Here is a 16165-nt window from a genome sequence, read left to right as displayed (position 1 = left end):
TGTTCACTTCATGCTCTGTGAACTTCCCAGAGACATCTGACTAGCCAGAATACCAGAGTATCCAGTTGGACGGTTGTTCTTACAATATACTTTTGATGGAAGCTCTATGTTACTCTGGATCTTTCCCTTCTAATAAGGGAATACAGAGTAATGGCCTTATGAATCCACTTGTGAAAACTAGGTTACTTCAAATAAAGGGCAAATAGGTTAGTGAATTATTTTTGGACATGGACTGTGTACTTGTCAGAGCTTATTTAAATTAATTGAAGCTGTCTGGCTTGCACCGGAATGCAAATTTATGGAATGATTCTTAACAGCAGAGTTGCTGAGCCTTTAATATGGTTAATTCTCCAGTGAGTTGTTGTATTATTCTACATCGTTCTCCATTATAATTGTCTCTAATATTCTACAAAGGATACATTTCCTTACCCCAGGCATTCTGTCCTAAGTGCAGTAAGCCCAAATCATATCTACCTGGAAGGTTTTAAAAGAGGATTGGAAGAATTGATAGAGGATAAGACTATTAATGACTACTAGTTATGATGGTATGTTCTACACCAGCTGTCAGAGGCACTGTGCCTCTGAATATCAGCTTCTAGGAATTGCAAGAGTACAGGCAGCGACTGATTTATGCTTGTCCAATATGATCATAACCGCGTATGCACTCATCGGCCCAAACCTAGAAGTGACCTAAAAGCATCACAAAAAGGTCACAAAAGGGGCAGCACAGAGCAGCCTTACACGGGCCTCACCTATGTGTGTGGGGGTCTGGAATGTGGCTCCCATGCAAATCTGTTGCTGCCTGTACAGTACTATTGTGTTCAGGTCCTGCCTGAAGCCTTTGCATGATATTGGACTAGGTGAAGCCTTTGGCCTGATCCAGTAGGTTCTACTCATGTTCATTCTGTCCCTCCTCTCCAAACCTGGTTCCATTCCAATACCCTCCATGCTCTTCTAAGCAGCATTGGATAGCATCATAAGAAAGGAGCTTCCAAACAGCTGCGAGTGCATTTGAATCCTGCTTTTTGTTCATCATTGGTTTCATAAAAACATAAGAACATTTGCTTGATCATACTGCAGTTCCATCCGTTCCAGCTGTATGGGCTGTAGGTCCAGTAGTGGCTGACCACATCCCCCTTGGAAGCACATAACCAGGGCTTGATAGACATGGTAATCCTCTGTTGTTTCTTCCCAGTCTCTGGTTACCCAATAGTGACACTAAGTGTGGAGCCCAGACATAGCTATCATGACTAACAGCTATTGATAGTCCTCTGCTGTATGATCTGGAGCATGCTCATTTAAGTGCCGGAGGTTTGATGAGTGTGATTCAACCACCAACTACTTTTTAAAAGAATCTCGGGGGAATAGCACCACTGGTAATTATCCTCGCCTCTCTTGGAATAGTTTTATTTCCACTGCTGAAAGTGGAAAATAATGATCCCAGGGCTGTCCACGTAAGCAGCAGGGAAAAGATAACACCTGTCCTTTCCCCCTTTCTCCCAGTGGCACATTGATATATCACCTTTTTATAAGTACTTTTCACAGCGAGGCCCTGATGGGTAATTTGTGTGGGTGATCAGACAAATCAGAAAGGCAATGTAAACGGGTGTGTGTTCTTTGGCCGTAAAGATTCTAGGTGACAGGAAAATAACACTTCCTTAGAATACACATAAAATTATCTCAGAACAAACAATAGCCCTTTACAGTGCCCAGGAATGCTGAACTTGCCCATGGCATGCGCTCTTGGCAGCTGCCATTGATGCCAGCTGGGCTTTGGCATAGCTCCTTTCTGGAAATAGCAAAGAGGGACTCGGCGTGTATTTCTCTCACCATTAGATAACCATAATTGCTATCTATCTCTTCGAGGGAGGTAAAGCAAGGAGACTGAAATGTATGACTGATGGGATTTTTTAGACAGACTGAAGTCCTAGCACCTGAGTATTAAGGGCTAAAGGGATCTTGGAAGACAAGTGGTGGTGGAGGAGGATGAGTGAAATGCAGAAGAAAAACGGATGGAGTTGGGGGAGGTCTTAAAAAGGAGCTTAAAGGAGAGGAGGTCCAGGCCAAATGACATTGGATGATGGAAAAGTGAATTGATGTGCATGTTAGTTGGAAGGACATCTAAGGAGGAAAGATGGTGCTGTTTGGATATGAGGAAACTGGAATGTGATTCAGCCAATGTAGGTCTTCAGGGAAAGAGAAGGAAGGGAAAGAAACAAAAAAGAACACTCAGTTTTGTTCAAGGTCAAAGCAGTTTTCCTCTTTTGTCCTGAACTTACCAATCCTTAGTGTTGGTTGATAAAGCCTGAAAAGGAGAGAAATGAAAACTCCCTGACAAAATTCATATATAGGATCCCCTAGTCCTTACTGCTTGCTTGCAAGAGGAAAAGAAACTGGCCAGCTGGCTAACTTCCCATTCAACAACAGCCTGACAGGTGACATCTATCCTGATTCAACATTTCTACTAAGACAGAGTTTATTGCGCTCCCTGTCCTTGGTTACTTGCGGGATGATTGGAAGCTGCCTTATACCAAGTCAGACTATCTGACGCAGTATTGTTGACACTGACTGCCAGGGTTTCAGGCAGGAAGTATTTCCCAGCTCTGCCTGGAGAGTCCAGGGATTGACAAACAACCAGATTGAAAATGAAAGTTCTAAAGCTTTATTTCCTAAACACATGTTTCCATAGCAAGGTGTTCTCTCCCTCGTGGAGATTGACTCTGGGGAAAAGGGGAGATAGGAGTAAAGATATTGCCCTACCTTGTAAGGTAAAGGTAAAGGGACCCCTGACCATTAGGTCCACTCGTGGCTGACTTTGGGGTTGCGGCGCTCATCTCACTTTATTGGCCGAGGGAGCTGGCGTACAGCTTCCAGGTCATGTGGCCAGCATGACTAAGCCAGTTCTGGCGAACCAGAGCAGCACACGGAAACGCGGTTTACCTTCCCGCCGGAGTGGTACCTATTTATCTACTTGCACTTTGATGTGCTTTTGAACTGCTAGGTTGGCAGGAGCAGGGACTGAGCAACAGGAGCTCACCCCGTCATGGGGATTTGAACCGCCGACCTTCTGATCGGCAAGTCCTAGGCTCTGTGGTTTAACCTGCGTCCCCGCCCTACCTTGTACACTAGTCCTAAATTCATACACACAAAAGATGGGGTATACTCACACCCATCCACCTGTCAATGGCCTGGGCTAAGCATCCTGTAACAAACACAAAGAGGGAAAAGGTGAGTGCTGCAGACACATGTTGCCTCTTCGGATTATGCTGTGATAGCCTTCTCCAAATTGGTGCCTCCAAATTGGCACTGAGACAGTCCTGCCTTTATATAAACATGGAAAATGGAAGTTCCATCCCACAGGATCTAAAATGCCATTGGGTTGAAAAAGTAACGTTAGCTTTGTCAAAATTCATTGCTATAATTATTATTGTCTCAATATTTGTCCTTTTGATGTGCATGGAAACTTCCATTTATGTAGGTTCAAAGTTAGCAGCAAAGCCCAAATCAGTCCTTGCACATCTGCTTGGCCAAACCTGCTCATTTTGCTCCTTAGCCTTTGCTTAGGAAGAAAACAATTCATTCCACTCTCACACACAAATGTTTCAGTATGGTTGTCATGCAGTTGCTAAGGCTTGAACTGTTTCTTATCATCAGGGTCAGCATACACTGCTCTGCACAGCTCATAACTTAAGTTTTTAATCCAACTGGGTTTAAAATACAGTTTACTTAACAATTAAAAATAGGAGGATAGAATACATGCTTTTAAAAGTATTCTATCTGAATATAACATAAGCATAAATGTCTCTGATAAGCATTTAAAAAGGTAAAGGGACCCCTGGCAATTAAGTCCAGTCGCGAACGACTGTGGGGTTGCGGCGCTTATCTCGCTTTTACAGGCCAAAGGAATGATAAACATTTACTCCATTTTAATTGTGGCAAGCCCCGCACCAAAAGGACCCTTGGGGCAACAGGGTCATTGCTTGTGGCGTTATCTTCACTCCCAGCCATTTTATTTTGTTTTGTTTTTAAGGTAAAAAGGGTAAAGGTACCCCTGCCCGTACGGGCCAATCGTGTCCGACTCTAGGGTTGCGTGGTCATCTCGCTCAAGAAGCCGGGAGCCGGCGCTGCCCGCAGACACTTCCAGGTCACGTGGCCAGCGTGACTAAGCAGCATCTGGCGAGCCAGCACCAGCGCCACACACGGAAACGCCGTTTACCTTCCCGCTATAAAGCGGTACCTATTTATCTACTTGCACTTAGGGGTGCTTTCGAACTGCTAGGTGGGCAGGAGCTGGGACCGAATGACGGGAGCTCACCCCGCCGCGGGGATTCGAACCGCCGACCTTGTGATCAGCAAGTCCTAGGCACTGAGGTTTTACCCACAGCGCCAGCCGCGTCCCTTTGTTTTGTTTTTAGTATAGCTTTTACTTTTCTTCTCTTCTGACAAACACACTGATATGTGCCCTCAGAGCTGTTCCTCCTTGCACTGTGTTGGCATAAGCATGTACTGCTTGCTGTGAAGGCACACTCTTGAAACTGACAGCTCCTCCAGGACCTTACAAAGTGTTGTAGTTGGTCTGAAGCTTTGGGATCAACCTTCACTTTAAGACTGCTCCAAGGACATCCACATACCTCCAAATGGGGCAGCTTTGGTTTGGTATTTGTGCTTCTTCCAAAGTGGATGCACACCATTTTTTCACGGGCATTGTCAAGACTGGTTTTTACTAACACAGAAAATGAGGAGGCAAGAAAGTTTCTGAAGTTTTATCTGCTGCTGCTACTGTATTATTCTTATTTTTATATTTGTCAGAGCAGCAGGCAGAGGTGCAATGAAGTCCCCAAACTGTGCAAAGCAGAGAATCTGTTGATGAGGCTGCAAAGAAGCATTTAGGCAACCTGTTAAGCTTGTGTTCTCTAGGACAAAGCTCTTAGCCACTTTCAAAAGGACCTGCCTTTTAATTTTTCATAGCTCCACATCGGTTTCTGTTGTTACAGTGATTGTGGAAAACTTTCCCCTACTCTTTAAAGTAACCCTGTCATATCCCAGGGGTGCCAGCATAATAAGGTAACTGAACTTAAACATTCACCACTGAGGTGGAAAAGTCGTGTGCTGATGATGGCAGTGCTGGCAGCAGCTTCACATAAAAACATCAGAACTCAGTAAACCTCCCCCCGCCCCAACCACACACCAGTGTTTTAAAAGGCACTGACAAAGTTTCAGTACCTGCCTAGCAGATAAAAATATGGCCTCTGCTGTTTGCGGATTACGTACGTTTACCTGGAAATATGCACAGTTCTCTTCATAGACTGATTATGTGCACATTATCCAGGAGCTGTGGTGAATATGCACAATAACTAGCTGTTATGTACTGCTCATCTTAAATTACCCCCAATGTATACAGTGGTACCTCAGGTTACATACGCTTCAGGTTACAGACTCCACTAACTCAGAAATAGTGCGTCAGGTTAAGAACTTTGCTTCAGGATGAGAACAGAAATCATGCTCCAGTGGCGCAGTGGCAGCAGGAGGCCCCATTAGCTAAAGTGGTGCTTCAGGTTAAGAACAGTTTCAGGTTAAGAACGGACCTCCGGAACAAATTAAGTACTTAACCCGAGGTACCACTGTATATAAAATGTCCTTGGTAAATCATGGCCTTTAATTAGTCTTCTGTGTGCACTGTTTGATTAATTTAAAATCTTTTAAATGATTTCCTTGGGCTTCATATCCTTCCCCAGGGTCACTAGAATTGAAAACCCCAGATGGGGGAGCGGGAATATATTTTGACTCTTAGTGCACATAGTTGTATATGCAGACACACAGGAACAAAATGCCAATATACCCCTTCCCTTCCACCTGATAGCTGCCTCCTCAGGTGGCAATTGTTGCTAAATGCATTGTAATAAGTGCAAATCAAGTGCATTGTGAGAGAAAACATTCTATTAAATGACTTCATTTAAAAAGGAAACTGGATTGCTAATACTCTGCTTCAGAAGGCACTGGGGGAAAATATTACTGGATAAACCTCAACATATAGCAGGGTGGACAAGAGTCATTTGCCATTTATTGTGGGGGGGGGGATGTGGTGTTGGTTTAGAATGTTGTGATAACATGAAAATGTGCCTATCTCGTCTGCATTTTGTACATTTCAGTGCTCAATATGCACATTTTGTGGTCAATACGGTGTATATCTCAAGAGTGTTTCTCTGGTCAATATGCATAGCCTTCATGAAACACTGGAGACTGCTCACACTTCAGCATAATCTTTCTCTTAGCTCATGCAACAAGGATAGTTCCTAACTTGAGAGAATGTGCAGAATGCAGCAATTTATGAAGGAGTTTTGTATACTGATGGTTCAGTAAACTTTGTAAGTGATGGTGGGCAGTGTTCATAAATACCTGGTAGTTGTAGATTCATCTGAAGGAGTGTGTGTGTGTGTGTGTGTGTGTGTGTGTGTTATTAGATAGATATAACAATAGATCTAGCTATTAGGGAACTGTGCCTGGTAAATTGGAACAGTTGGCGTATGTGTGCCCTTCCTGGCATCCTCAGTCATATGCAGTTCAACTTTTGTCTTTACCTTCTCCAGCCAGTGCTACCAGCTGATACTCCCCCTGTGTGCCAACGTACTAGGGATCAGTTCTCATCTGAGCTTGGTTGCTATGGTTACATGCAATCTGCTGTGTTCTGGGTCTCCAGGAGCTAGAAATGATTTGGGGGGTGGGGTGGGGGTTGGACTTCGTAGCCTTTAGGTAAGCACCACCGTTCCCTTATATGGAGCTTACTTCCCCTTACGCCGTTTGAAACACTGTTTGGGCAAAAAACCCACTCCTCTTGTGCAGCGGTTTACGGGCTGCTTTAGTTGGCGAAACAGATCCAGGACTTGGAATACCATCATAGCCTCTGCCTTTTTGTTCACTTGTGCTGATTTGAAGGCAGAACTGGCCACACTTTTTAAGCCTCTTCCACTAGTTATTTTGGGAACAAAGGTTCACATACCAGCCTTCGCTGCCAAAGCTGGGACAGTGGGGTTTTGCTACTGAGCTGTGTGACCTTGTGTCTCAGTTAATGAATCCGAAAATTGAGAATGAGCATGTATGTGAGCCATTAATGCCTCTTCCTACCCCCCCACCCCCCCAAAAAAAAACTTGAATTGAGACACAAGTTCTAAATCTGCAAACCTATTCACAAATTACCTGGGAGCATATATTGCCCTGGTAATCCTAGTTGTAGGTGTGGAGCTGGCAGAGAGAAGCTTGCGTTAAGGAGAGGCAAGATCTGAATGGGGGATTTCTTGATTCCCAGTACCATATCACAGCTACCAAGTGCTTCTGTGTATAAATGCACAGGGCTGCCCAGTAAATCCCACTTGTAATTGAAGCTAGTGTCTGCAGACCACCTTGTGAAAAAGCAGCATCTTTTTTTTACATGCTTGTCTTTCCTAAGATGTTTTGCAATCCATTTAGCTCCCACCCCACCCCAATTTTCTTTTCGAAGCAGCGGCTACCTGGCAGGCTCGTATCCTTTGGGGCAGTCTTTTATTTGTGCCGTCTTAATTTTATTGCACCCAGCTTAATGCACTTTGACATGGTATGGCTGGAATACAAGTGTTGCCTGTCTGCAGTCAGAAATGAATTGCTTTTTTGCTTGGCCTTTTGCCATCTGTTCCGCTCTTTGAAACTGATACCCTTGAGCCGCACTGGAGAATGCACCCCCCCCTGTGTGTGTGTGTGTGTGTGTGTGTGTGTGTATTGGGAAAGGATGGCGATATGTGCTGAGCAGCAGGGTAGTGAGTAGGGGTGGGGTTTCCACCCTTTTATATTTTGCAGCCAGTGACGTAGGCATTGCCTGGAACAATCACGCTGCCTCAAAACAGTGTAGTTGAAGATGCTCTCTGTGTGTATGTGTGTGGTGGCTGGTAGTGGGGGACCAGCTTGGTGCATTTTTAAGCAAACACTGATTGCTGCAGCTTAGGCTCCACAGAGATTCCTCTCCTTCTAAACTACCTTGAAGAGAATTTGTGAAGTGTGGTTTATTTCTCCTCTTCTGCCCCCCGCTTCATATATATATATATAATATATATATACAGGAGAGAGAGAGAGAATATTTATTTACTTTGTGGAAATGATTGGAGTTAATAGTGTCCAGAGCACCAGCAAGGTCCGAGTGAGAGCTACAGGTTCGGTGAAATACCCGCGAGAGGACCCAGTCTGGCGGCAAACTCACCGCTCAAAGTCCATGAAAATTTCCAACTCCACGGAGTTTTCTGCTAAAGAAGCCAAGGTAAATGGATGCAACATTGCATATAAATCTCCACAACATTTCTGGCAGTCCTGAAAAGGGGACGCTGCCCTTGAGTCTTTGGTTGATAGTGCCTTTTATTTCTTACAAAATACCGTGGGGAAGAAATGAGCTGGCAGGTGGGGGTGGAGGGACAAATCCCAGATTGAAGGTAGGTGCTGGATGGATTTGATAGACTTTCAGAGAATGTCTCTTCATGGAGCTGGGTCAATGCTGCCAACTTGGTAGCCGATCCAATCCAGCCGGTGTTTTTCTCTTTGGCCATTTACCTGTGTTACATGGGGTGGTGGTGGAGCTGAAAGGGAAAGATCTACCTTGCAATTTCTAGACAGAAATGCTCTCCATGCTGATTGCATTTCCCTTCTCCCTTAGTGTGTGTCTGTGTGGGTTGCTTGCATGATTCAGGTGATGTTTTTTAAAATGCATGGCTAAATATTGCAATGAAATATTCATTATTACATTTCTCTCTGTGTTTGTGTGCATGGCATTCCCCCCCCCCCTTAAATTGTCATCTGTGTACTTGGTTTGTCACCGTAGACAGTACTGTATCCAGCTGGCTCCAGCCACCTGCTTTAGGAGCTGTTTGGAGTGCCTTTAAACTGTCGTATTGCGTTCTGTTCTGCTGATGTTGTTGTTGTTGTTGTTTTAAAAGCAACATTGTGTAGCCTTGTCTGGGTATCTGCATGTGGGCATGATTGAGCACAAATTTACCCATTGCCCTCTCTGTCTCTTTCCTCCTGTTGCAACACATAATGGCAATGTTTTTCCACTAGCATGCACATCAGGAAGTACGGTAGCCTTTTATAAAGGAGGGTGGTAAAAAAATAAAATTTTAAAACACGCCCCCAGTAAATCTGCAGTATTGGAATTCAGATGTAAATGCTGCTACTGTTATACCTGTATACACTTGGTGCTTTTGCACATGTTTCCTTTCCCTGTTCTACTTCCCTCTTGCATCATGTTGCCTTCAGGGTGCTAGGTTCGAAATATCCATCTGCATGAGAACCTCACCAGTATGGGTGGGGAGGGTGGGCGGGCATGCCAAAATCATGTGGACTTAGCAAGGATCTTTAAACTTGCGACCATCCTGTTGTGATTCTTCAAGGCAGACATTTAAGCTTTCTTGCCCCTTTGCAGGGAAGGGGCAGGACTGGAATCTTCAAGGTTGCACACACTTTTATATAGGTTCGGTTTCATTCAGGTCCTCCCCACCCCCCAAAGGAATGCCATTGTGGGAAAAAAACAATAAAACCTCTCAGTTGGTGTTTGCCTCCTGCGGCGAGATCTAGCTGGTTTGCAGCAAATGAACGATATAATGAAACCCTAGCATTTTTGCTGATAACCGTTGCCGAACGCATGGAGAGGTGTATACATAAATATAACATTGCTGAGCTGGTGTGCTACTAAGCATGTTATGATCATGATTAGTCACGAGGGGCATCCCCAGGGGAAGGGCCACAGCTCAGTGACCGTGCACATACTTTTCATGCAAAAGGTCTCCACTTAGATCCTTAGCTGGAGAAGGCACCTGTCTGAATGAAGGGCTTTGCTCGGGCAGCATAGACAACACTGAGCTAAGATCTGAGGCTATAAGGCAGCTTTCTCTGTTTCTTTCCCCCAATATACTATCATAAAACAAGTGCCCTACCCCCTTTTCCTGTGAGCCTCTGGTAGACTGAAATTACTAATTCTCAGTTCTCTACTGGTTGTAACCTAAAGCCAGTTCATACATGCTTATTCGTTTACCATATTAACACATGAGAGTTTACTCAGCCCAAGTTGGCTCAATCATGATACTTTCGAACTGAGGCAGTTTGTAGACTTGACCGTGATGGCTCATAGTCACCAAGAGGATTGGGTAACACATTAAAGGTGAACAGCTATATTGCGGGAGAACTTTTTGTAGTCTTGAGAAGTAGTCTTCCACCTTTTTGGACCTGGGACTTACCTTTAACCCAGACATGCATTTGGGGACCCATGTCTTTTCTCTCTCTCTCCCTTTTGCCATATATTTATAGGGCAGAAGTGCTGCTATTGCAACCCACACTGGATCTGGCAATGATTTCATAGTGGGTCCCAGCCAGCCCACCACTTGAAGACCAATACCCTAGAACAGGGGTCAGCAACCTTTTTCAGCCATGGGCCGGTCCTCCGTCCCTCAGACCATGTGGTGGGCTGGACTATATTTTTTGGGGGAGGGAATGAATGAATTCCCATGTCCCACAAATAACCCAGAGATGCATTTTAAATAAAATGACACATTCTACTTGCGTAAAAACATGCTGATTCCCGGACTGTCCACGAGTTGGATTGAGAAGGCGATTGGGCTGCATCCGGCCCCCGGGTCTTAGGTTGCCTACCCCTGCCCTAGAACCTACTTTAGCCGTAATGAGAAACAAGCGTTCAAGGAATGTAGATGTGCTTGTGTGAGCCAGGCCTTCGAAGAGTTTCTTTATGCATCTCAGTCCCCCAGCTGAATTTAGTGAAATTATTTGTGTGTGTGTATAGTAATAATAATAATAATAATAATTTATTATTTATACCCTGCCCATCTGGCTGAGTTTCCCCAGCCACTTCTAATCCCAGACCTAATCCCATTTGAGGGCTAGGTCTCTCATTTATGGAATCAATCTCTCTCTTTTGTTGTTGTTGTTAACCCTATACAGAATATTATCAAAAATATTTGACATACAATAAAAAGGTAAAGCGTAAACATTGAATTAGGCACAGCACTAAGTAAAAAAGCAATGGAGGGTCAGCCAGGAAAAGAGACAACAGAATGACCTTCAGCATATTCTTGTGAAAGTCATTTAACCACTGAGTGACTTAGTTTCTCTCCTGCCCCCACCCATGTGGTCCATTTATATCACTCTCCCTATTATTTCAGTGAGTAACTAGAACGTGGACAAACTGAGTGGAGAGAGTGAGCAGGAGTAAATCCCTGAAGCTAATGGTGCAAGGAGATGCCTAATATATTCTGGGAAACCTTGTCTTAGGAGAGAGCCTCCACCAACTCTTCTCCAACCCTCCCAAAAGCTGTAGGCTAAGGGCTGTGAGTAAGTGGACTCTTGTTGCAGGCAAATGTTCATAACAAGCAGGAGAGCCCCAGATCTCAGTCGCTGGAGCTGCGAATTATCCTAATGCACTCTTCTCCCATATAAATGAATAGCGGCTGCCCAGTTTAGTGGGTGGTCTAAAAGTGGGAGTACTGTTGTGATGAGGGCAAAGCCTGTCCACTCAAATACTCAGCAGTCCTGCAGAGGCATATGCTGACACATTGCAGTGTCCTTTGTGAGACTCCCTACGTACACAGACCAACCACCTACCCATTCTAATGAAGTGCATTTACTGGTTTATAGTGAGCCCTTAGCAAGCAGGGTAGTACTAGTTGAAGGTGTTGCTCCTCAGAAGGGTGGGAGGGAGGGCAGGAGCAGCCCTGTCATGCTCCAGGTGAAGCACCATTCTTTGGGTTGCACCCTGAGGGAGCATATAGATGAGGGCAGGAAATGAAATAGTACAACAAGACTCTTTAAAGTGGTGGCCGTTGTGGGAGTTGGGCTCTGCTTTATTTTTTTTATTATTTTTTTGAATAATATTTATTAAGTTTTTAACAAAAAGAAAAAGGTTACAGAACAATAAACAGTAAACAAAAAAACACACAAAGAAAGTACAAAGACCAAAATTTAACGTAAAAAAGAAAAGAAAAAAAAATCCCTCTTTCTAATATCTTACCACTCATTTACTTATTTTCATGACTTCCTCACACCTTCCTTTTTTGTATTCCATTTAAAAATTTGTTCAGCAAATTCATACCATCTTAATTTACCCTTAATTATTTTTGAGTTGGGCTCTGCTTTAGACAAAATATATTAGGCTGGTGAGTGACATGTTACATCTCAGTAATCCAATGAAGTCACACTGAGATGGAAACAAGCTGCCCAGATGCTGTTTTCTGGAATACAGTGGAAAATGCCCCTCTCAGCCATAGTAGGAAGAAGATGTGAGATTATGAAATCAGAAATGAGATTATCCAGTTTTGCTTCAAACTCTTCCCCTTCTACCCCAGCCCCCCAGAACTAAAGATTTAGCTTTAGCAGCTTCTTCTTCTTCTTCTTCTTCTTCTTCTTCTTCTTCTTCTTCTTCTTCTTCTTCTTCTTCTTCTTCTTTAATTGCTTTCTTCAACACACAAAACAGAAGTTATTTATAGATATCTGTTAGCATTTCTATAGGGCTTTTAGTGCAAAATGCTATTCAAGATTTAATTCATTCCTCATTGCACGGAGCTGGTAAATTGAAATTGCACAAGGAGATAGTTTAAGAAGCTGTAAAAAGCCCACAGTTCTGGTTGAGACCAAATACCTTAAGTTGTCAAATCTCTTGAGTGCTATATCCATTGGAACACATTGGGGCGGTGGTGGGGAGGGAGAGAGAACTATAAGTGGACAAATGGGATCACTTCCCCTAACAGCACTGCTCCTGTTTACAGAACCATCCATCCATTTCTTCCTCTGGGATACTTCAAGCTATTTGGTGCTCAAGCAAGCCAGGTTATCATCTCCTCCCACCCTGCTTTACTGCTTTTCCTTTTCCAGTTGGCAGACAACATTCCATGGATCTTGGCGACCATGGGCATTTTGAGTCCCCATTGAGCTGTTTGGGACATGGTGAGGGGGAGTTTGTCCCCATTGGGGTTGTTTTTAAAGGGTCTGCTTTTGGTTTTTTTGTGATTTTGTAGACTGGGGTTCTACTATTCCCAGACATGGTGATGCCTCCTCCTTGTTTCTCAGTGGCTGGGTTGTCTTCATTCCTGTTGGCATGGGGACACCAAGTTCATTATTTGAGGGAGTAATGATGAAATGCAAATCCACAAGTGCACCCCCATTCTCTGCTGCCCTGCCTACAAGGCTGCTGCATTTTGTTCCAGAGTTTCTGGTTTCCTAAAATTCTTTGGCACCTCTGGCATAATGATTGTGAGAATGCACAGAATGCATTTTCCTGAGTGAGGCAGTTGATTTTGCTTGTTAAGGATCTAAGGTCTAATCCAATTTGAGGCTTTGCAAAGTGCGGTTTCCCCCTAGGGGAGCAGCTTTTAAAATGTAATGGCAAAGTGTGCCTTTGAAGAGCCTATTTATTTATTTATTTTGACGGGAAGGGAAACATATCTTATGGAAAATAACAAAACCACCCAATGGTGGATCTCTTCTTTTAGGTTTTACACCCTCTTATTCTGGCCAGGAGGGTGAAATTGTGGCCAGTTAGCAGTCTTGCCATGACAATCCAGGATAGATGTAAGGTTCTACTGCAGATTTCATCTTCAAAGCATACAATTTCATTAGTATAGCCGTTGCTGTTTTTTATATGACTCGAACATGCCTATTACCACACAGTGACTCAGGGGTGGAGCTAAGAACGGACGCCAGCTGTCCCAACTCCTACTCATCCCATTTCAAAATGCCAAAACATCACACACACACACACACACACACAGAGAGAGAGAGAGAGAGAGAGAGAGAGAGAGAGAGATATTTAGGCTTAGTTTAGCTAATCCAAAGCTAACATGGACAACAAATTGCCTAGTCAGTTGTATGCGTCTCTCTCTCTCTCTCTCTGTGTGTGTGTGTGTGTGTGAGAGAGAGAGAGAGAGAGAGAGAGAGGTGTTGCACACTAAATAAGTCTATTTTCTCCCACATGGAGCAGATTTAGTTCATGCCGAGTTATATGCTAGCTTGAGTTTCATTCTCGGTGTACAGCAGTCAATCACAAGTAGGAACGAAACAAAGCTGGCATTGTTTAAAAGTATTGCAGTTCAGGATTTTGAACTGCAAGAAGCTAATCCCTAGACTGGTACGTCATCAATCAAACATAAACATAAAAGCTTTGCAGGCTAAAGCCCAGCTCTTCTTCTTGCCAGTCAGTCATTGCTTTATAAAACTCACCAGCTGGTGTTGTTAAGTGTAATAGTGCTCCTTTCTCCCCTCCCTTTTGCTGCAGCTCTTGGTGCAAGGTCTGCTCTGTTAGTCACTCAGATCTTTTTAACTAGCCTGTCCTTGTAACCCTCAGCCATTGTGGGATGAGATTTAACAATTCCAGTTTTTAGTCAGCAGTGGCGATAGATGGACACTTCTTATTCCATGCATCACTTTTTAAAGGGACTCATCAAAACAAAGGCGCTCTGGTTGGTGCAAAACTCCACAAGAAATATAATTTGATACAGGATCCTTTTACATTGCATGCCCAAGATACTTTGCACCTCAACACATTTTGGCAATAATACATTAAACAGCTAACAACTGGCTGCCCTTTCATGACACCCAAAATCAGCTGCCTGAAGCAGCCGCCTCACGCTGTCTTCTGATAGAGCCAGATGGAGCTTTGACATTAAATGGGCAACGACAGGTAAAATCTCAGAAACTAGAAAGGCGGCTTGATAAGTTTTTGGGTGCTTCCAAACAGTTGTTTATTGTGGCATCTGTGCTCCTCATGCATGCACGTTTTGTGCAGCATATACATGAAGCCACTGTCATCAAATGCTAACCTATATTTCCCCCTCATTTAATCTGGATTTACTCTTTCCAGGGAATAGTTCATAATTTCCTGTTGCTTACCCATTTGTAATATTACCCATAAGCAATATTAAACCCCCATCGAGAAGCACTCTTACAGTGGTCACAAACCTGGAAATCTTATTTATCCCATGATTATAAACTTTGCACTGAATTCTGCAATAAATTGTGCACAGTATTAACAATTACGGAATTGGTGGGTTATTGCAAAAAAATAAAAATAGATTTACAGTCTTATGAAGATTACTTGTTCAAATTTAGCATAAGGTATCTCAGGGGTTGAGAACCTCTGGCCTGTGGCTCAGTCTTGGCCCAAATCAGCTCATGAGGCCATTTGTTTGAAAATAACTCAGAGAATGTGCAGGCAAAGAAGACCCCTCCCCACACCTTGCAGGCCAACTTGACAGGTGAACAAGACACCTAATGTCATTGTGATATCAAATGATTGATAAATGGGTGGCCCCGCCCACCTGCTGAAGTTGGTCCACATGGTGAGGGAAGATATCGGTATTGCCCATTGGGCCAAAAAAGAGCCATCTAATATATATTGAAAGCATGTCAAAGTGCAAGTAGATAAATAGGTACTGCTCCAGCGGGAAGGTAAACAGTGTTTCCATGTGGTGCTCTGGTTCGCCAGAAGCGGCTTAGTCATGCTGGCCACACGACCTGGAAGCTGTACGCCGGCTCCCTCGGCCAATAAAGTGAGATGAATGCCGCAACCCCAGAGTCGGCCGCGACTGGACCTAATGGTCAGGGGTCCCTTTACCTAATATATTAGATTACTGAATTAAGCACTTCTTAATCACAAAATGACCAAGGAGCCCTAAGAAAGTGTTGCTCACCCGCAGTAGACCATGAAAGATTATGAACCATATGTTTGTATGTGCCAGAGGAAAATACTATTGCACTTTAGAAATAATGGAAACCGATCATCACACAAAGGAGTGAACTCCCGAGGTCCTTCTAAATACTGAAGTTTCAGTGTGCAAGTTCTAGTTAACAAGATCCATTGATTTCAGCAGAAGAGTTGTCCATTTCAGCCGAAATCATTGAGACTTCAGAATGCTCAACTTCGGTTGGATTGTGTCCAAAACATATAATACTTTTTCAAATCGAATGCTACGTTCCTGTGCTTCAAATACGATCCAGTTCATCCCATGCACATATGCACAATTTGGGTATCCTTCTTATGGTAATGTGGTTATTACTATTATTATTTTTTAGGGCAGAGTATTTGCAGCCCCAGCCCCTGGTTTTCATCTCTTCCCCCAGCGGCTTTGAAAGGATGTAGTCAGGACAGGTT

General features: G+C 43.7%; 1 protein-coding gene across 7 annotated transcripts in view; it reads left to right on the top strand.

Moving 5' to 3' along the window:
• Positions 1–16165, top strand: part of PSD3 (pleckstrin and Sec7 domain containing 3) — a 152137-nt gene that overhangs the window by 92938 nt on the left and 43034 nt on the right. The window contains exon 1 of one of the 7 annotated variants that reach the window (XM_079959231.1): positions 7886–8281. The exons of the other annotated variants lie outside the window; for them this stretch is intronic. Within the exon in view, the coding sequence (XP_079815357.1) occupies positions 8123–8281 (159 nt within the window). The 5' untranslated portion in view covers positions 7886–8122. Of the gene's footprint in view, positions 1–7885; positions 8282–16165 lie in introns of those variants that run through there. 7 annotated transcript variants of the gene reach the window in all.

This window comes from Podarcis cretensis (assembly GCF_951804945.1).
Source record: "Podarcis cretensis genome assembly, chromosome: 17".
Taxonomy (NCBI): domain Eukaryota; kingdom Metazoa; phylum Chordata; class Lepidosauria; order Squamata; family Lacertidae; genus Podarcis; species Podarcis cretensis.
Note: the sequence above shows the minus strand (reverse complement) of the source record. Positions and strands in the feature narration are given on the sequence as shown.